This window comes from Pongo abelii, chromosome 2 (genome assembly GCF_028885655.2).
Source record: "Pongo abelii isolate AG06213 chromosome 2, NHGRI_mPonAbe1-v2.0_pri, whole genome shotgun sequence".
Lineage (NCBI taxonomy): Eukaryota > Metazoa > Chordata > Mammalia > Primates > Hominidae > Pongo > Pongo abelii.
The window spans coordinates 148,839,879-148,861,123 of NC_085928.1; the positions used below are offsets into that span (position 1 = coordinate 148,839,879).

Sequence of the window (21,245 nt, forward strand, 5' to 3'; positions counted from 1 at the left end):
AAAAAAGCCAGACAAAAGAGAATATAAACTTGTGGTGCCCTTTATATGAAATTCTAGAAAATGCAAACTATCCACAGTGAAAGGAAGCGGTGGCTTCTAGGGGAGAGAGTTATTTGGGAAGAGCAGGAGGAAGGGATTACCTACCAAGGAGTATGAGGAAGCTTTCGGGGTGATGGATATTTTGATTATCTTGACTGTGGTTATGGTTATGTGGCAGACATATATGTCAAAACTTATTAAATTATATGCTTTCAGCGTGTGAAGTTTGTTGTATGCCAATTATACCTGAATAAACCTATTTATTTATTTATATAAAAATATAAACCTATTTATTTTAAAAAACAAAACTCCACTGGGAAATTGTTGAGGTTAGGGAATATCTGTATTCTCTTTCCGTATTTTCCACAGGGTTTGTCTCAGGTCTGAGTGTGCAGAAGGTGGTCAACAAATACTTGATTACTTTCATCCCTACAAGAATTACCAACATAGAAGGAAACTCACTGAGCAAGGATGTTTACTGGTACAATTCAGCTGATGGGGAAATTGTGATTTGCTGAAGTAGCAAAAGTCACAAGGGGTGAGGGGGGACTTCGTTTGATCACTCATTTCTATGGACTGCTAGGTCAAGTCAGTTCATTTCAACCTGGAACGTTTGCATCCCTGGACAGTTTCTAAAGGAGGAGAATGAATGCCACCATTCATAAGGAATAAGATGAGATGGAACAAGAATGATGATGATGAGGATGAGGATGAGAATGATGAAGATGATGATGATAGTAATAGTGATAATACTATTTACCACTTGATGGCCACTGACCGTGTGCCTCAGCACCATCTGCTTCCTGTCTGTTCACCCTCACCCTAGTCCTATGTGGAAGTTGTTAGCATTCCATCTTAAAGAGGAGGAACTAGCAGGTGGTGAGTAAAATGAGCTCATATAGCTAATAAGCTGCGGAGCTAGTATTTGAACCCATGTCTGTTTGTCCAAAGCCTGTGCTCCTACCATTAAATGTATCCCATTCCCAAGCCAATATACACATGTGAACACACATATTTCCACCTGAACACCCATGTAAGGCCACACACACACACACACGCATATGCTCAACCACACGTATACAAATGTACCTGCACACACGGGTACACATACACACATGCACATATTTGAATACACACATTTGCATGCATACAAAAATGGCCACACACATACACAAATGCATCCACATGTATCCCCTGAACACACACACCTATGCACATACACACTTGCATGACACATACAGCTGAGCACACACATATGTGGTTGCACATACACACAGGCACACACTTAGTCCTAAGAACATATATTTTCCCTTTCTGGCTCTGGCTTCCTGCAAACAGCCACCACTACATCCCTTTGCCGGCCTCTCCCAGCCCAGGCCCCAGGAATCTTCAAAACACTGAAGTCCTAAGTCTCAAGTGAAATTATGCCCAGGCCCCTGATCTGGGGGCGCTGCATGCAAGTCAGGGCAATCAGATACATCACATTTTCCCGTGAAAGAAATTTCTGACAGGCTTATTAACCTTGAAAATACCAGTTCTCAGTCTGAGGGACTTCCTGAGTCCAGATCAAATTGAAAAATAACCTAGTGACAGACCACCCAGTTCTGAGCTGATGGGAATTACTTTCAACCCAGGCCAGCATGTCCTTTAGACAAAATGTTCCACACCAAACCTGACAGCAGCCAGATCTTGGGAGCAGGGGAGCCAAGTGCCATTTATTACAATACATATCCATGATCGCTGTGTCATGGGGCCACTGCTCTGGGCCCAAGTCCCTGTGGGGGCAGCTGGGGTGGCAAGTAGCAGCCAGCCTTAGTGCCTTTGACATTTATGTCCCTGTGCTATAGGACAGAGGGTCTGTCTGTCATCACAGACTGATGTAGCCTTGGCCCCTGGCAATCATTTTCTGTTTCAAGTGTTCAGTTTGGTGTAGAATTGTAGTTCAGTGGATGCTATCAGAAGAAAAAGGACAGAGTGTCACGTGGAAAATTGGAGATAAACTGATAACTCCAGGGTTAGAGGAACTGACTCATCCGCCCCCACTGTCTCGTGGTGGAGGACAGTCTCCCTCCTTCTCTCTTTTGGGCCATATTCTGGCTCAGAAGTCAGTCTATGTAATTTCTGGGAGTGTCGATGTTTTTCTTCACCCCATAGAACACATGTGGAACAGAGCTTTTCCACCATAAGAGCTGCCAGGTACCTCAGAGTTCAGCCTTGTCACTGCATGGAATAAATTGGGTGGTCACGCGCAAGACCCATAACTTCAGAGCCTGAGTTTATGCCTATAAAAGATGGGAATATCAGTGCCTGCCCTGTCTGCCTCACCAATTTGCCATGAAGACCAACGGGGCTGATGAGAAGACAGTGCACTCTGAGTGAGAGGGAAGGGGCTTGGGCCATCACATCTTCAACCATTCCTACCATTGTTCAAGGTTTTTTTGCTCAGGCACACCCTCACACAGCCTTCCAGGAATGTCTTCTAATGTTGCCCCTCTTTCTCTGGAATTATCTCCTCTTCTGCACTGCTACTGACTGTCCCACTGCTCAGCGGGCTGCATCCCAGCCATGTGCCCAGCCCCAGCAGATACTTCAAACTGCTCATTCCTGTAGCTCCCAACACAACCGTACCTCTTCTCAACCAATGATTTTGCTTTCCAGTGCTCAGAAAAAGAGGGACAGAGAGGCAGGAAGGCTCTCTGATTGTCTCCCCAAAATGTATCCACTCCAACCATCCTTAACTCCTGGCCTCCTGGTGCAAAGGCTCCTTTGCATCTACTACCAATGCCTCCACTTAGAATCTTCATCCCCTGAAGCTTCCTCAGGGATCCACAACATCACTTGTCCCTTCTCATTACTGGATCTTTGCTTTTTTCCTTGCTACCAGTCCCTTCTCAGCACACAAAGGGGAATTTTGGCCATGGAATTTGTGTCTCTGTAGGAAGATGTAAGAGGTTTGGACTTTGAATAGGGGGCAGAAGAATAAAAACTCTGGGTGAAGTCAAAAGTGGGGTGGATGGGGACCTTTCAGGAGGCCTCAAGGATAGGGAATTGAAGACTTATAAAAGTCACATGAGTGTGGTTGCTGGAGACCGCAGGGGTTCTTGCGTTGTCCAGACTGTCACATTTCTTCCTTGGGCTCTGTTCTTCCTCTCTCCATTCCTCTCCCTGATTTTATCCCCAAACCCCATCTTGACTTCTAAAAGCTCAGGATAAAATATATCTTTTAAAAAACAAAAGTCCAGACCCTGTTAAATCACTGAGAGTGGGATAAGGCACTCCTCACTGAGGCATCACTATACTTTTGTTTTACAAATAATAGAAAACCATGCTTGCTCCACAGAGCTGGTGAAGAAATGACCTAATGAATCCTAACAGTAGCTGCAGCCAGATAGCCTTGGGACTGTCAGTCAGAGGGCCAACCCTCCCCAACCCCCAGTGGTGAACAGAACCCCACCCAGGCCAGTCAGCCTCTCTCACCAGGAACTTAGATTGGATAGAAGGCAGGGAGTTGGAACCAAGCCATTAGGACTGCAACCTCCTGGAGAGATCTCTTGAGTTCCTGCCTCTGGGGTTCTTGGAGCTGCCATCTTTCAAGTCCTTCCTGAGGCTTGGCTGTTGAGCTTTTCCTTGAATTCTGTGGGATATTCAGTATCCTTCCAATTACTCCCATTTCAGTTTTACTCAGGAAAGATTTGTTTCTTGCAACCAGAGTACTTCTGAATACCATCCTCAGAAAGTAACTGACTTGGATGCCATGGCTCATGCCTGCAATTCCAGCACTTTGGTAGGCTGAGGTGGGCAGATCACTTGAGCCCAGGAGTTCAAGACCAGCCTGGACAACACAAAAATTAGCTGGGCATGGTGGTGTGCACCTGTAGTCCTAGCTACTTGGGAGCCTAAGGTGGGAGGATTGCTTGAGCCCAGGAGGCAGAGGTTGCAGTGAGCTGAGATCATGCTACTGCACTCCAGCCATGGTGACAAAGTAAGAAAGACCCTGTCTCAAAAGAAAAAAAAAAAAGGAAAAGAAAAAAAGAAAGTAATTGACTTGCCACCACACAACTTTCTCACATCATCTTTATGAGACACCGGACATCAGATCCTGAAAGTACTTTATTCTCAAAGTCTGCAAGATAAGTATTGTCATTATGCCCATTTTGCAGGTGAGGTACTGGGACTCTGAAAGATGTGGGCATCTGCCCGAAGTTATAGCTTAAACAAGGAATCTTCGTTACTCTATGTCAGTAAAACTCACTGTACCCCAAGTAAAAGAGGTCATTGAAAGGAAAGTGGGAAGCTCTCTGGCCAAGACAGCACCTTTCTCCATCTCTCTCCATACATATTTTCCCATCTCTGCTTCTGAGGATCTGCTCCATTTTCCTGCCTCTCTCTGCAGAGTGGCTTTTCCCTGCTCACTCATCAGTGAGCACATTGCTGAAAAAGGCTGCTTCAGCCCAAACCCTAAATACTTAGTTATTCACTTCAAGCTTCCACCATCAACTATTCTATGTCTCATAGTTTGAATTATTGAGAAAAAATCTGCTTGATGCCTGGTCATCTGGGGTAGGCTGAAGAATGTCCCCCTACTTCCTCCCAAGTATAACTGCACTCTAATCCATGGAACTTGTGGATGTTACCTTATATGGAAACATGGTCTTTGCAGATGTGATTAAGTTAAAGATTTTAAAATGGGGATTATCTTGGATTATCAGGGTAGGTCAGTGATTATGCAATCACATACATCCTTATAAGGAGAAAACAGAGAAAGATTTGGCACAAATAGAAGAAGAGAAGCTGATGTGAAGATGGAGGCAGAGATTGAAATGATGCAGCCACAGGCAAAGGAATGTTTACAGTCATCAGAAACTGGAAGAGACAAAGGGCAGATTCTTCTCCAGAGATAGACTCTAAAGGGAGCAGAGCTCCCTTGATTTCAGCCCAGTAATACTGATGTCAGATTTCTCATGCAGAATTGTGAAAGAATACATTTTTGTTATTTTAAACCATAATATTTGTGGTAGTTTGTTATAGCAGCCACAGGAAACTAATGCTAATACTGCAGCCAATGGATTCATTCATCCTGCACTAAGTGTCCAATCAGCTTTGTCCAGGAGGATGTTTACAGGAAAAACATAGCCACTGAGGCCTGCTCTCTCAGCTATGGGAAGAAAGTAGAGGGTTCATTTTCAGAGAAAAGGCATGGGCTGGGAGACACCTGCATTCATCCTACCACTAGTCTCTGACACCTGCTATCATGTAGGTGTAAGCATTGGGAAGTGCAGGGCAGCAGACTTGCCTAAGTAGGCACGAAGCCTAGTGCTCTCCCTTCCCCTCCCAAGTAGGGAATGAGTTCATAAACAGCACTGTTAATATTAATGCTAAGTTGGGGAAAATAGGTGAGGCTGGAAGGTGAGTCTGTTCATCCAGCTAATTCAAACAAGAGTTTACTAACACCCTGTTTTGCCAGGCCTTGGGATAAGTGCTTAGCACAGGCACCAATCTATAGTCTAGAGAAGGATAAGACCTGCACATCCTGGATAGTTGGAAAAAATATAAAGAATCATTTAATCATTCATTCATTTATTCAACAAAAGTTTGCTGTGCACATAGATGTACTAGGCTAGGTGATATTGCAATAAAATATGTAGAGTCACTGTCTTCGTGGGGTGAGAAAAAGAAATAAGCAGATAAAGAGCAAAATAACAGATTATAAAATGGGCTATAAAGGAAAGGAATAAGTGTTGAGACAGAGAATCAGGTGTATGAATTGGCAGTGGCAGTGGTGGTGGTGGTAATCAGGGCTTGGAATCAGGAGTTAGATTTAGGGTGCGTGTGAGCAGTGTGGATGGAGAAATTTAAAAAGTAGTTGGATTTAAACCTGAGGATGGGGGAGAAGGTTTGGGCAGGACATGGAATACATAAATTATGTATTTATTTGAGACAGAGTCTCACTCTGTCACCCAGGCTAGAGTGTTTGTTTGTTTGTTTATTTGAGATGGAGTCTTGCTTTGTTGCTCAGGCTGGAGTGCAATGGCACGATCTTGGCTCACTGCAAACTTTGCCTCCTGGGTTCAAGTGATTCTCCTGGTACAGGCGCCCGCCACCATGCCTGGCTAATTTTTGTATTTTTAGTAGAGACGGGGTTTCACCATGTTGGCCAGGCTGATCTCGAACTCCTGACTTCAGGTGATCCGCCTGCCTTGGCCTCCCAAACTGCTGGGATTGCAGGCATGAGCCACGGCGCCTGGCCGGAAATTTGTTATTTAGAACGATGGAAACGGGTGGGAAAAAGGTGTAAGTTTTGACTTTATGCATAGGGAAGGACATAAACACCGTCTACTTGTGAATAAGTAGTTTAGAAGAAACAATCTGTAAGGGCCCGGAAGACTTCTGGCCCTTTCCGCCTTTAACTAGACTACATTTCCCAGAGTGCTGCAAGAACTGGGCGTGACTCGGAAATCCCTCCCAGCCACTTCCGGCGCAAGTGGCCTGTGATAATCATGGCGCCCCTCAGAACAAGTGTATTGCTGTGGAGTCTCTTGAGGAGTTCTCCGGGCGTGGAACGGGTCTGTTTGCGGGCTCGAATCCAGCCCTGGCGCGGTGGCCTGCTCCAACCGCAACCTTGCTCTTTCGAGATGGGGCTGCCACGCCGCCGGTTCAGCTCCGACGCCGGTAAGTGACCTTCCGGACTTTCGCTGGGGCGTTCTTCTGGGAGACGTAGATCCTGTTTCTGGCATGCGAAAACCACGCGGTAGCCCCTGCGACACCTATCCTAGCGCTTCCTTAGATTCAGCTGTCTTCCTTCTGTACCTGTAGAGTTTGTCATCACCTGCATATCTGTTCATTCGTTCGCTCACTCAGCTACAGTGCCTGAGTTCCGCTCCTTGCAGAGCACTGTGCTAAGCTCTGTGGGATATGGCAAACTAAGACTGACACAGACCTTTCCCTGTGGGAACTCATGTCCATGGGGAATTGGCAGTGCAGTGTGACCCGGGTTGTGATACGGGACGCACACAGGAGAGGCACTCAAACTGGGTTGGAAGGTCAGAGAAGGGTTCCTGGCAAATATGACCAAAGCTGAGATCTGGTTAGCCATGCTAAGGAGAAAGCAAGAAGCTTCTCAAGCATAGGGGACAGTTAGCAGATGTCCAGAAATGAGACTGAGCACAGATATTTGGGAACCCGTTTTGCAGGTAGGATTGATAAGGCTTGATTAAGGCTTTGGATATGAGTTTAAAGGGACAAATTAAGATTGTTTCTTAAGTTTTTGACTGGAATAGAGGGTTGTCCCATTTACACCAAGATGGAGAAGATTAATTGTTGGAACGTTATTTTGGGGGCGGGGGTAGTGCAGGAGTAGATGAGATCAGGAGATGGGAAAGGAGGCGGAATTAAACCTGTTTGGGACACATTAAATTTGAGGTGACTTTGAGAGTCAACTGTTCAGTATGGAGTTAGATATAAAGTGAGGAACATCGGAGTAAAAACGGTAACTAAAGCTGAACGAATGGGTGAGACTGAGGAGAGAGTAGTGTTGAGCACTTGCTGTGTGCTGGATACCCTGAAGAACCCTGGGTGCCAGCGATGAGTATAAGACAAGGTCTGGTCTTCATAGAGCACATCACTTAGTGAGAGACGTAGTGTAAGTAAGCAGACCACCTTAACTTTTTTTCTAAATGTGGTTGGAAGCCATTCATGAATTTTAAGCTTGGGAGTAATCTTGATTACATTTTAAAGAGATTACTCTGGTTGCTCTGTGGAGAATGATCTGTAGTTGGGCCAGAATGGAGAAAGGGAGGCTGATGCAAGAGATGAGGATGGCCTTGACTAGAGTAGTGGCAGTGGGAAATGGAGGATTAAAATGAGATTTATGAAGGCAAACAATCAGTATGTTCTCTGCCAGTGGTTTTTTTTTTTTTTTTTTTTGGTAAAATTGGGATAATCTTAGTGTTTACCTCATGGGTTGTTGTGAGTATTAAATGGGCTGAATGTGTAAAGTACTTAGCTCTGTCAGTATTGGCATGTAGTAAATAGCTAATAAATGGTAGCTCTTATAATTACTGTTATTATTACTACAGCTATTTGATTACTATTGTTATTACTACTGCTATTGGCTAGATCTGGAGGATCAGGGAGAATTTAGGAATGGCTGTAAGATTTCTGGCCTGTATGACCTACTGGATGATGCTGAGATAGGGAACAGAAAATGCAGTTTTGAGACAAGGGAAAGTTGATGGGTTCTGACTTGGCAGTATTCAAGTACACGAGAGAGGTTGAGTAATTGGATGTAAGGTGATCTTGGCTGGAGATTCAGATTTTAGAGTTTCTGGCATATAAAGGTAATTGAAGTCATGGCAGGATAGGAAAAATCATCGAGTAAGAATCTGGGAAGGGAGAAAAGGACATCGTTCAGAATCTGTAGGGATACCAACATTTATAGGACTGGGAGAGGAAGAGGTGACTAGGAACAAATGGCTTTTTCTTTCTTTTTTGCTAATGGAAATGGCAGTAGAAGTTAGGCAAAGCAATAGGCAAACTGCATGAGGCAGAGCTAACATTTGATTCTCCACTTATGTCAAAGGCTCTTCCATGATAACACACGGCCTCTTCAGTATCATGTCCAGTGAACCAAGCCTGTTTCCTAGCTGCAATCTCTTAGCCTAGACTTTCCCTCCCTTTTTTCTCTGCCGTGATGAGGCTCTTGGGACGCTTTCTTTGATGCTGTCATGCCCATCCCTAGTCCAGGCTATGCTTAGTTTCTTCCTCTGCAATCACCCAAGCCCCATACCTCTCCTGTATACCATACCTCTCACATTATGTCTCCCCACACCTCCCACTTATACCGAGGAGCACTATGATAAATTGGAAACCATCTGGGATCCAGAACCAGACAAACCTGGGTTTAAATTTTGACTCTATCACTTAATAGCTAGTTGTCTTTGGATAGGCTTCAGCATCCTCATTTATAAAATTGGGTTTATCAGTACCTATTTTGTGAGTGGTTATAAGCATTCCTGAAAATGTGTGTTACACTTGCCATATAGGAGACAACTCTGTAAGTGGCAGCAACCATTACAGTTATTACATTAATTACCTTATTACTGTTACTTCCTCTAGTAGTCTGTCCTTTTGGCAGAGACCGAGTCTATCTCCTCATCATAATGAATGCTCAGTAAATCTTAAATGAAGAAATGAATGAATGCATCTCATAGGTATTAGCATTTTGCAGTGCCAAGGTAGACATTGTGCTAATGCTTTTTATTGTTAACTTACTTTTCTATTTAGAGGTCTTGTTAGCTTGTCGTTTTTGTCAGCTTCTTATTTACTAAAGTCCATTTTAGCAGAATCTGGTAGCCCAGAGACCAAGAAACCTACATTTATGGATGAGGAAGTTCAAAGCATACTCACGAAAATGACAGGCTTGAACTTGCAGAAGACTTTTAAGCCAGCTATACAAGAACTGAAGCCACCAACCTATAAGCTAATGACTCAGGCACAGTTGGAAGAGGTACGTGAATGCAGGAATACTGTTAGAATACCTTTCTTTAAGGGGTTAAACAACATTTCTAGAGGCCCCTTCAGATGCTTATAGCTATTCTTCCATAGGCGCTAGTGAAAGGTAGTACCAGGCATAGAACTGAGAAAAGAAATGTGAGTAGGCTGCCAGAGAGGGGCAGGGAGCATGGCTGGAACTGAGCAGACTAGGGCATATGGATCAGGTCTGGGTGTTCAGAGAGTATCCTCTCTCCTCTCAAGCCAGCCTGAGCACCCTTCCTTTTTTCTGCCTGCTCCAGCTTCCTTCCTGGAGAAACATCTACTGTGATCTGCCTTGGGGCTGAAGCTTTGGGGAGATTGTGAAATCCTGCATGGAAACAGCATGTTTTCCAGGCACCAGTGTCCTCCTCAGTACCATGGGTACTGAGTGCTGCGTGGAAAACACTTTGATGTATGAATACGTAAAGCATTAATACTCGTCTTTCTGATTCAAAAGTAATTTATAGTCAGCAAAATATATCTCTCTCTCTCCAGTAGTAGATCACATGAAGAGTAAAAGTCTCCCTTTTCACCTCCTAGAGGTAACTGCTTTTAACAGTATGGCATGAAGCAATGTAGTCAATGGTTAAGAGAATGGGCTTTGAAGTTGGGTTGTCTAGGTTCAAATACCAGTGTTGCAATTTCCTAGCAATTTACTTAACATCTGTGTGCCTTTGTTTTTTCTTCTGTAAAATGGAGATGATAACAATTGCACCTAACTCATAAGGTAATTGAGGCCATTAAATGAGCCAAATACATTTAGACTATTTGAACAATATCTGGCACATAGTAAGCACCCCAAAACTGCATTCTTTTATTCTGTTTCAAGCAGCTTTTGTAGCCTGGCTTTGTCTCAGAGCATGCCTTTGTGGTATTGATAATGGTTGAGTCTATAGCTGGTGGTCTCAGCCACATTGCAGAGGCAAAGGCCAGGGCTCACAAGTCCAGGTTTGGCTTTTTACTCACTGATTTGTGGCTACACCTTCTTTTCTTTGCAGGTTTTTGCATTTTTTATTAGTATCTGCTTTTGTCAGATGATCCTTATATTATGTAACCTTGTGGCTTTCCTTAATAAATATTTTCTTTCATTAGGCTACAAGACAGGCAGTTGAGGCAGCTAAAGTACGATTAAAAATGCCACCAGTTCTGGAAGAGCGAGTACCAATAAATGATGTGTTAGCTGAAGATAAGATTTTGGAAGGAACAGAAACAACCAAATATGTGTTTACTGATATATCATATAGCATACCACACCGGGTGAGTATATGTCTAATTGCAAAATGATCTTTCTTTGAAATACCATGTGGAGAAGGACTTGAGAGTTGATGTGACCTGGCTGTCTCTGATGCGTCCAAACCAGATTTCCTCTGACTGGGTGAGACCCTTGTGGAAGATATACTATAAGAGGGATGAGAAATGCAGACCAGCCCCACATCATGATGTTACCATTTCTCAGCAGATAATAGGCATAGTATTTTCCAGATTCCAGATGTGCTGAGGCAGAACAAGGGGTACGCAGATACAGAAACCCATCCCAAACCACAAATGCACAAAAATCTACAAGGCAATGGAAGCAGGAGACTCTTTTTGCCTAAGTTAGATGGATTTCTTTAGCTGAAGCTTTTTGAGAAGGTAGAATGTTTCTGTCTTATAAATTCCTTGATGATGCCAAGAAACTCAGACATCATAAAGGATTTTCACTTTCCAGAATTTTCAGTAAGAATGACAGATGTTTCTCAGATAATTTTCAGGCATCACCACTTCTTCTGTTGTGATTGTTATTCTCTGGCTCCTCTTTACTTGATTGCAAATTTAAAAGAACACTCTGGCATTTTAGAAATATGTAAGTTTTGTATTTGAGCCTTTGCAAGTAAAGAATAAAAAGAATAGTTTACAATTCAGCCCACAGAATACATTAGAACACTATAGAATGCTGAATTTGGGAGCAGGTTCACCCCATATTAATCTTTTATTATACATGATTATGGTTAGAAAACGATTTGAGCTATGTTCAACACCAGCCATCTGTATATGTGACATAATGAACATGAGTCACAGAGTTTCAATTTTAATGATAGTTTTTGTTTTGTGATGCTTTAATATATGTTTGCAGTGCTATCAAGGCTGGTTGGGAAGCATTTTATAACTTGAAAGCGAGAAAGGAACTTGGAATTCAGGTTTCTCAAATTACCAGAATCCTTCTGAGGAAAAAATTGTATTATGTTGGCATGTGCTTTTTTTTTTTTGATTGACAGTGTTGGTGAAAGTTTTAATTATGTTATCTTGAGAACACATTTAGAGACTCCTACACCTCTGAAAAGTTGAGAGGCAGTACTGTTTGGTTAATTTATACATTAATCAGGTGTGTATCAATTATCAGCAATGTGCAAAGCTCCATGTATGCCACTCCTGGTATTGCAAAAAATTATAATCCACATTTCCTGCCCTTTTCCAGTTATATAACAATATCTGAGGGATGCCAAAAATCTTGTCCGGGGTAAATTTCCAGTTGAATGGTATAAAAAGTAGGTAGAATTTAGAGGAGGAAGTGATCCCATGGCCTGGGACTTGGCAGTTGGAAGATCGAAGTGACCAGAGACAGGTGGACCAGACAGCCTCTCAGACATGTTTACGTCTAATGCCAATATGAGAAATCATAGAAGTGTAGAAGTAAGACTCCCCATTCTTGGATTTGTTTCTTTTATCCCAAGGACTTTAAACATAGATCATAAAGTAGTAAAATCTGTTTAGATGAGACTTTGGGATAGAGAAATGAAAGTTTGGAAAGGTCATAGCACTTCTTTCCTCTAAAATGGATATAGATGAATCTCAGCTTTTTTCGTATCGAACTCACGTTAGCACCATAGTTGGTACTTACTGAATACTTTCATTTTAGATTTCTGATTGTCAGATGCACAGCAGTGATTAGTGAAGGAAATATCAAACCTTGCCAAGTCTTTGAGGTTTAAAATTATCATTGATCTCATATGCATGATTGCATTTTATATTGTTGATTGCAAATTATTCTTATAATGGCCTTAGTGGGACACAGGAACTAAAAATACGTCCTCACAAACGCATCCTTGATTATGTTTTTCTATTTTAGGAGCGTTTTATTGTCGTCAGAGAACCAAGTGGCACACTACGCAAAGCCTTTTGGGAAGAACGGGACCGAATGATACAAGTTTATTTCCCAAAAGAAGGTCGTAAAATTTTGACACCAATAATTTTCCAGGAAGAGAATCTTAGGGTAAGGTGACTTAGGTTTTATGTTTTAGAGCCAGTGGTGATGATTTATTTGTAGAACTAGTTGGCTTTGTGCCTTGATCCAGATAAACATTTCTAATGATAACTTGACTTTTTTTTCTTTTTCTGAGATGGAGTTTCGCTCCTTTTGCCCAGGCTGGAGTGCAGTGGCGGGATCTCAGCTCACTGCAACCTCCACCTTCCGGTTTCAAGCGATTCTCCGCCTCAGCCTCCTGAGTAGCTGGGATTACAGGCGCCTGCCACCACGCCCGGCTAATTTTTGTATTTTTAGTAGAGACGGGGTTTCACCATGTTGGCCAGGCTGGTCTCGAACTCCTGACCTCGGGATTCGCATCCCCCCCCCCGCTGCATCCGACTCCCAAAGTGCTGGGATTACAGGCGTGAGCCACCACGCCTGGCTGACTTCTTTCTTAATAGAATCCTCCTTACCACCTAAGATGGGTTGTACTAGGGTTCTCTCATAATTGGCTTAGCTGGAATTTGAATCTAGGTGTGACAATTACAAAGCCTGTGTTATTTCTTTATGCTTCTTGAGGAGCACAGAGTGGCCAGTATGTGGGTGGGCAGGCCTGTCATGGCATCAGGACAGGTGCTGAACTTCAGTGTTCTCATGTGATGCTAACTCTGCTGTGTGGTTTTAGACTATGTATAGCCAGGACAGGCATGTTGATGTCCTCAATCTCTGCTTTGCCCAGTTTGAGCCAGATTCCACTGAGTATATCAAGGTGAGTATATTTTAGTTTCTAAAATATAGGCTTAAGTATGGTTATGAGTAAGATTTTTAATCTAGCTCAACGAATTTGGTTGTAAGTTTTGATACAGGGGAAAGGGAAGAGAAATACCTGAAAATCTATGGAGTACAGATGTGTGCCAGATATATATTTTATAATCACAACAACCCTTGATTAAAGATAAGGGAATTTAAGCTTGTAGAGTTAAGTAGCTTGCTGAAAGTTGCGTAGCTACTAAGTGGTAGGGTTAGGACCCAAGTTTGATGACAAAGCCTATTCTCTTTTCAGTTTACCATATAGGAATCAAATTATTTACTAAAATTTTGCCGAAGTACAGTGTGTTTGTCTTACAGCTCAGTAAGTATTCATTAGTACCTTCTATGTGTAAGGTATTATCTTGGGTAGTATAGGTGATGCCATGAACTAGGATAGAGTATGCTGTGCCAAAGCCAGCAGTCCGGATATGGCTGTGGGGAAAGGTGCTAGTAAGTATACAAATAATTATCTCCTCAGGCCTAAAATGCTAGACACTAAGAGAAGATTACAAATTCTTTGAAGAAAGCCTTCATAGGGGTGTTAAGGAGGGTTCTAGAAGTGCAGGAAACATTGTGGCAGGTGGAGCTGGGTGAGGTGTTTCAGGTAGAGAACAATATAAGCAACAGGCAGGAAAAAAGGAGGCTTGAGAAATGGCCAGTGATCTGGTTTGCTTGTATATGCCATGTATATGTAGGGGAGTGATTAAAGATTAAGCTAGGAAGGTGGATGTAGCCACATCATAGGTGACCTCAGGTGCTAGGCTGAGGAATCTGGAATTCAGTCAGCAGACCTTTGAAAGCCTTTTGAACAGAGGAATGCCCCCATCAGAACCTTCATTTAGGAAGATCAATCTGGAAGGAGGACTGAAGGACTTTTAGTTGATAAGATGGAATGGGCTAGCTGGTAGAATAGGGTAGTTGATGGGGGGAGGGATAGGGGAAAGGGAGAGTAGTGAAAAAATATTCTTGATTTCTTTTCTCCCATAGTGACCAAGAAGTGGGTGCTACATTATTTCCAGTGGTCTCTATATGCATATTCGGTGCTTAATAAATTGTAGTTGGCCTGCCAAAAAGTACTTAATATGGCTATAAATGTTTGTTATCTTGCTCCAGGCTGCCACATACTTCTACAGTGGAGAAGGCACAGACTTGCTGTCATTTAGACAAATTCTTTTCTTTTTATTTTTTTAAAGACAGGGTCTTATTCTGTGGCCTACCATGCCCAGCTAATTTTTAAAAAAATTTTCCTAGAGATGAGGACTGCTCAAGCAGTCCTCCCACCTCAGCTTCCCGAGGTGTTGGGATTATAGGCATGAACCACTGTGCCTGGCCAAAATTCTTTCTTAATAGAGTCCTCCTTCCCACCTAAGGTAGGTTGTACTAGGAATGGTTTAAATCATACCAATTGGTTAATGATACGGAGGCAACTGTAAGTAGACCTGGTTTTACTTGCTTGGGCAGCACTCATGCTAATCAGTGTACGTTGAATAATGCTGCATACTTCTTTTTATTTTCATGTTTCTGAAGAGTTGCATTTTATGTGGATAGGTTCATCACAAGACCTATGAAGATATAGATAAACATGGAAAATATGACCTTTTACGTTCAACGAGATACTTTGGTGGAATGGTGTGGTATTTTGTAAATAATAAAAAGATTGATGGTTTGCTGATTGACCAGATTCAGAGAGATTTGTAAGTATGATCTTAGTAAGTGAAAGAATCATTCTTATTGCTCTAACAGTTCATCTGTATTTAAGCTATGGTATTTTTCCAGTGATAACAGTGTACTGTCTAGTGCTTGCTTACCTCAGTTTATGGATTTGTTCTTTTAGTATAACCTAGCTCTCCTAGTTTTTGCTTTTATATAAAGTGTAAGTAAGCCACTTACTTTCTCTTGAAAGAGTAAGTGGCTTTGGATCTGTACTGTAAACCCTCAATATTAACTTATCCCGAGCTCACCAATGCTCCTGGTTTGCTGAACTTTCCAGATACCAAAAGGGGGATTAAATAGGAAATGTAAAGAAGTAGAAATAAGCTCTGTGGTTATTTTCTGGTAGAACTATTTCTAGGGCTTTTCAGTAAACACCATCCTTTAACTTATGAAAATACTTTTGATATCCTTTGCTTTTGCAAGATTTTTAAGGCATGAAAAAAGCTTCTTTTCAGAGTAGTGTGAAACAAAAAACACCTGTTGTATTTTAGCATCAAGCTGGTGTGCTCCCAGGCTTCTAGCTGGAAATAATAATACAACTTGTGATAAAATTGAAGAGAAAATAGTTTTTGAGTATCTTTCTATCAGTTGATTTAGGAAGGCCAAAATGACAAGGAAGCAGCATGGCTGTAGTAAGAAAGTCAACTTTCCACAAAAAGCCCTTGCTGGACTCAAGTCTGAACTACAAGACAGTTTTGAGATTATTGCCACCTTCAGACTGTTAGTTTTTGACTCGCAGAGTATCCTAACATGTAATACAAGCCATATACACAAAGGTAAGGCATGTGGAACTGAAAGTTCCACAGAACTTATTTTCAGAATAAAATACAGCCCATACTTGGAAAAAGGGCATCATTTCTCATAGAAACAACATTCCTAATGATGATGATTTCCAGGCCAGCCCATTTCACCAGCATATGTAGCGTAATAAAAATCAGAGGGCAGAAATATTACCTTCATACCCCATAATTGGGGGCTGGTGGCGATGGGGATGCTCAAGTGACTTGTCTTTATGTGCATTATCTCCTATGAATGAATTTTCCACTTATAAAGTTTCTTGAGTTTAATCATTCTGAAATTGTTTTATTATTAAAACAGTATGTTCTTACAAAAAATTAGAGCAACGCAGAAATGTTTGAAAATTAGTTCTTTATTAGGGTATATTAATGTATGATATTATAGTATTACTCATCACATGTAAGCTTTACATCTGAAGCAATTCATGCTTACTGGGAGGGAAGTTTGAATACTTATTAGCTTTTCCTGCTATTCCTAGGTAAAGGCCCTCCTGTGGTCATTCTGAACAGGAGTGAGCTTACTGCAAATCACAGGCTGGACAGTAGAGGGTGCATATCCTCACTGAATGGAGCTCAGGCAAGAATTAGGATTCTGCACACATTTATCCCAGACTCAGGTCCCACTGTTGGTTTTTATATTGAGATTATTTTAAAATCTTTTTGAAATATAATTTATTTGCTCTTTAAGTATGGGTGGGGTGTTAAGCTAAATTTAAATTGTTCTGTGAGGCACAGGCATTATACTTAAGCATGAACCTAATGAAACCCTGAACATACCAACAGGTAGCAATCCCGTTAAGCTCTTTATAAGGCCACATGCCTAAGCTCCAAAGGGAATCTTAATTTTTTATTGGGGAGACATTTCGTTACTACATTTAGTGGACTTTGTTAGATTATAACAAGCACAATAGATTTGTGATGAACATTTTTTATTTTTTTCCTCCTGAAAAGCTTTACGATACAGACAGCTCTGTTTTCCTAAGAGATGGCCTTTAGGGTAGATGAGCCTCAGTATAAGCGCAGAGCATTTCTCTAAGGCTACCAAGGCTTGAGGAATTCTGTACTTACTCCCACTGTCACCCTGTTCTTCATCCCCCAGCTCAGGTAAGGGGAATGCAGGGAAGGCTGAACAGTGCTAGCTGCGGAAGCACTGAATTAGGGTGTCCTCAGCCCTCCATTCCCAAATGGAAGCCAGTAGTTCACTTAGTGTATATAGCAGAGCCTCAAAAGCACAAGCATTTTGAGTGTCGTTTTTATATGCCCTCCAGCAATGAGATGGCAAATGGTGGGAAAGTGTCAGCTGTGTGAGAAGATAGTGATTGTTTGGTTTTGCTAGGAAAGTTTTAATGTTGATAAAAATTGTTTATACATTTCTGAGAAGTACAGACCAGAATAATTGAATTCTTCTTCTGTCTTCTTCATAGATAGTTGTGTGATGCTGAAGTTAGACAGATTGCTAAGGTAGAACCCAATTTTCCTTTTTGTCTGATGTGTGTGTATAATTTCAAATTTGCTTCACTAGGATGCTATTTTACTAATGTGTTCCTGTCAATAGTCTGGTGGCCTGAAAGTCTTTCCTTAGAATCTTAGGGGGCCTCTTGTAGAGGCATTTGTCTCTGTTAGCAAATGTCACTTAGAGGCAAGTGACTTTGAGATCCCTGTGACCACCACCCTCCTGCTTATGTGGGATGAAGCTGTATTTCTGTCCTCTGAGTTGGATTAGACTATTATATGCTGGTGAAGTAAGCTGGCCTGGAAATTATCTACCATTAGGAATGTTGTTTCTGTGAGAACTGGTGCTCTTTTTCCAAAAAGAATATAGCCACATTTGGAATATATTCACTTTCATAAATTGGACACTTCCTGCAGTGACTCCTGCCCTACCTGCCTCACGGAGTTGGTGTGAGGTCTAAATTAGTCAATTTTCCTGAAAATGCTTTTGAAACTGTAAAACTGAAGGTCCTTCCCCAATCCCCCCAGCCTGAGGAAAGTCTGAAATGTAATTTAGTCTGAAGTTGGCACACACTTTTGTAGGACTGTGAATCAAATGAAGAAAACCCCTAGATAATATTAAACCCTTTCATTCTCAGAATCGATGATGCAACCAACTTGGTCCAGCTGTATCACATGCTCCATCCAGACGGCCAGTCGGCTCAAGAGGCCAAGGATCAGGCTGCTGAGGGAATAAATTTAATCAAGGTAAAGTTTTTTTTTCATATTGGTTGTTTTGTGGTGGTAATTGAGCTGGGAAAAATTCAGAATTCGGTCATAATTAATGGTGACTAAACAGATTTGTGAATATGGGACATCTGTGGTCTTGAAAACATCAGTATGATTTGTCCCCATATTTCTTCAGCCTGGACAATAGAAACAGACAGGGGAGGGGGGTAGAGTGCAGTAAAGTAGGTTGAGTGATGCGGTGCTAGCAGCTGGAGTCCAGAGAAGTTCCGACAGTGCAGGGAGCAGCCCCTTTGTTCTTTGGAGCACTGGAAGGGCTGAGCTGCATCTGAGGTGTTCAAGCCACCAACAGGACAGCATAGAGGACTAAGTAGCACATGTCCCCCAGAGCAGCTTCCTGTCTATGTGTGGTCACATCACATCGGGGGAAATGGGCATGTGTCAAGAAGTGGAGAGTGTGATGCTTGTATATCAAGCCTTAGCTGTATTGTCATTTTGGAGCTGCACACCTCTCAAAACCATGGGATTATATACATTTATCTGTAAATGCTGAGAGTTGAGATGATATTTTCAGGAAGGGAACGGGAGGAGATTGTATAATTTCATCTCTTCTAATGCTCAGAATATACGTGGTTTTGTGGAACTGGCTTCTATCCTAGTAATACTGTTTGCATGCTGCAAAGCAGTTGTAAGTCTTACTAAGGAAACAATGACCTGTGATGACATCCTAGGAAGAGTAGAGAGAAACTACAGTACTGATTTTCTTTATGAACCTGATAAAGCACAATGTTTTTGGAGAAAATATTCTTTAAAGTGAAAAGTTAGTTTGGTAACTCTTAGCTTCCAGATTTCTCTCTAACCTAACGGTTTGTTTTGATCTCGAAGAAGTATTAATATTAATACAATGTCAGGGTCTTAATTGGATACTTCTGGTGTTTAGCATTAGTATTGCTTGAAATGTGTTGGGTATTGTTTTCTGTCCATGTGTGTTTATTATTGTATCATCAGGGGAAAAATTGTGAAATTTGAAAGACCTTTTTAAGTAGGACTCTTTGCTACTACAGAAATGCTAGTGATGTCTTAAAACTGAAAAAGTTTATAAATAGCATATGTCCTGTTGTTTTAAAATTTTCTTTTTAATTTAAACAGGTCTTTGCAAAAACAGAAGCACAGAAGGGAGCCTATATAGAACTAACACTGCAAACTTATCAAGAAGCACTCAGTCGCCATTCTGCAGCTTCCTAAAAGTATTTTTAAAATACATTTATTTTACTAAATACTGACTACATTTCTGTTAATATTGAGCTAAACGTTAAAAAATGGCCAGATTAAAAGGTATCAATTTGTAGTTCTCCCTACAAAGCAAAAATTATTACCCTACTCACTTTCCTAGGCTACAAGGATATTTGAGTGCCTGGTTATGAATTTCTCGAATCATGTTAGATGAGTGTATGGTTAAAAAGTATGGTGTGTTTTTGTGTTACCAAATAGTGCAAACGGTAATTTAGACAGACCCCCCAGCTTAATGAGGTCAGAGGAACAGAGGTTTCACATCCTGACTCCAGAAATGGGTAGCTGCTAGACAAAATCGGGGCAAGACCTGTGGAATGATGCAATGAGGTCAAGAAAAAGGTTTAGAGAATTACAGCATGGATATTCAGCTCTAAGAAAAATGTGATTGACAACATTTGAAAATGCAGATTTAGTTAGTTATACAAAGAAAAGACAGTGGGGCTGATCCCTAGGCAAGGTGTAGTTTTGGCTCAGCCTTCTAAAACTAGAAGCCTATTTTCATTATTGAGAAAGGAAACAAGTATCTTCATTAATTCAAAAGGTTTTATGAGATGTGGTCTAATAGTATGAAAAAAATCAAAGCTCATGTCTGTTTTAGTTAACAAGGAAAACACAGTGATTTAAATGCTGCACGTAAACTCTTCTTAAGATGATGTGGGCATTGTGCTCCCAGTGGTCCACAGCATTTACATATAAAAATCTAAGAAGTTTCTCATAGTCCAAAGCACTGTGGTCAGGGTAGCAATCAATACCTATATATAATGATCTGTTTAGTCAGGTAAATAGAAAGCATTACAGTCAATCATCCAAAATATCTTCATCCAGATTGATATCTGTTGTGTCAATATCTTCTAATTCCAAATTATCCAAATCTACTTCTAGTTCGAGTAAACTCTGCAGACAAAAGGAAGAGGGTAATTAAGTTTTACAGTACTGTTAAAGGAAAGTTATCCATGGGTTCATGATTCAAAGTGAGAACTAAAATTTTCTTAATAGTCAAAAAGAGCATCTTCCCATTTCAAAGCCCCTGCTCTGAAATTGAGTATGTCACTTAAACCACAGAGGCCTATGTATCCTCCAGATATTGATGGGGAGGAGGATAGGGTAGAGGGAGGTTTGAGTATGATGTCTGACCTACCTTTTCTTCTTTGTTGGCTGTGTGGGAGGCCACAATAACCGGAGTAGGAGAAGCAGGTTTCCCATCAAGTTCCTGAAACCCCAAGTGAAGATATATATGAAGACAAGGGAATTTACTCAGGAATTTAAACTTTTCCCCCAAGAAAAGGATGATCAGAATTAGGAAGTGGGAGATGATGTTTAAAAGTGAACCATCTCAGCCGGGCATGGTGGCTCACGCCTGTAATCCCAGCACTTTGGGAGGCCGAGGTGGGTGGATCACGAGGTCAGGAGATCGAGACCATCCTGGCTAATGCAGTGAAACCCTGTTTCTATTAAAAATATAAAAAAATTAGCCAGGCCGGTGATGGGCGCCTGTAATCTCAGCTACTCGGGAGGCTGAGGCAGGAGAATGGCGTGAACCTGGGTGGCAGAGCTTGCAGTGAGCCTAGATCGCGCCACTGCACTCCAGCCAGGGCAACGGAGCGAAACTCTGTCTCAAAAAAAAAAAAAAAAAAAAAAAGTAAACCATCTCAGCCAAGTTT

The 21,245-nt window shown here is 41.6% G+C and overlaps 2 protein-coding genes across 3 annotated transcripts in view; one reads left to right on the forward strand and one right to left on the reverse strand.

Moving 5' to 3' along the window:
• Window positions 1-6,477: 6,477 nt before the first annotated feature.
• On the forward strand, window positions 6,478-21,200 carry MRPS22 (mitochondrial ribosomal protein S22). 2 transcript variants are annotated; one of them, XM_024243997.3, is made up of 8 exons: window positions 6,478-6,708; window positions 9,381-9,544; window positions 10,663-10,827; window positions 12,677-12,820; window positions 13,479-13,562; window positions 15,152-15,297; window positions 18,204-18,312; window positions 19,441-19,660. In XM_024243997.3, exons 1-8 carry the CDS (start codon window positions 6,537-6,539, stop codon window positions 19,534-19,536), a joined length of 1,080 nt encoding a protein of 359 aa, XP_024099765.1. In that variant the 5' UTR covers window positions 6,478-6,536; the 3' UTR covers window positions 19,537-19,660.
• COPB2 (COPI coat complex subunit beta 2) overlaps window positions 20,113-21,245 on the reverse strand; it is a 31,976-nt gene continuing 30,843 nt past the window's right edge. The window contains 2 exon segments of the mRNA NM_001133132.1: window positions 20,113-20,478; window positions 20,723-20,794. Coding sequence (NP_001126604.1) covers window positions 20,383-20,478; window positions 20,723-20,794 — 168 coding nt within the window. The 3' untranslated portion in view covers window positions 20,113-20,382.

Excerpts from the sequence above, each read along its gene's own strand:
- MRPS22 (XM_024243997.3), top strand. The coding sequence starts at position 6,537 with ATGGCGCCCCTCAGAACAAGTGTATTGCTGTGGAGTCTCTTGAGGAGT. Across the intron at positions 10,828-12,676 it reads CATATAGCATACCACACCGG|GAGCGTTTTATTGTCGTCAG; the intron begins GTGAGTATATGT and ends TTTCTATTTTAG. Across the intron at positions 13,563-15,151 it reads ATTCCACTGAGTATATCAAG|GTTCATCACAAGACCTATGA; the intron begins GTGAGTATATTT and ends TTATGTGGATAG.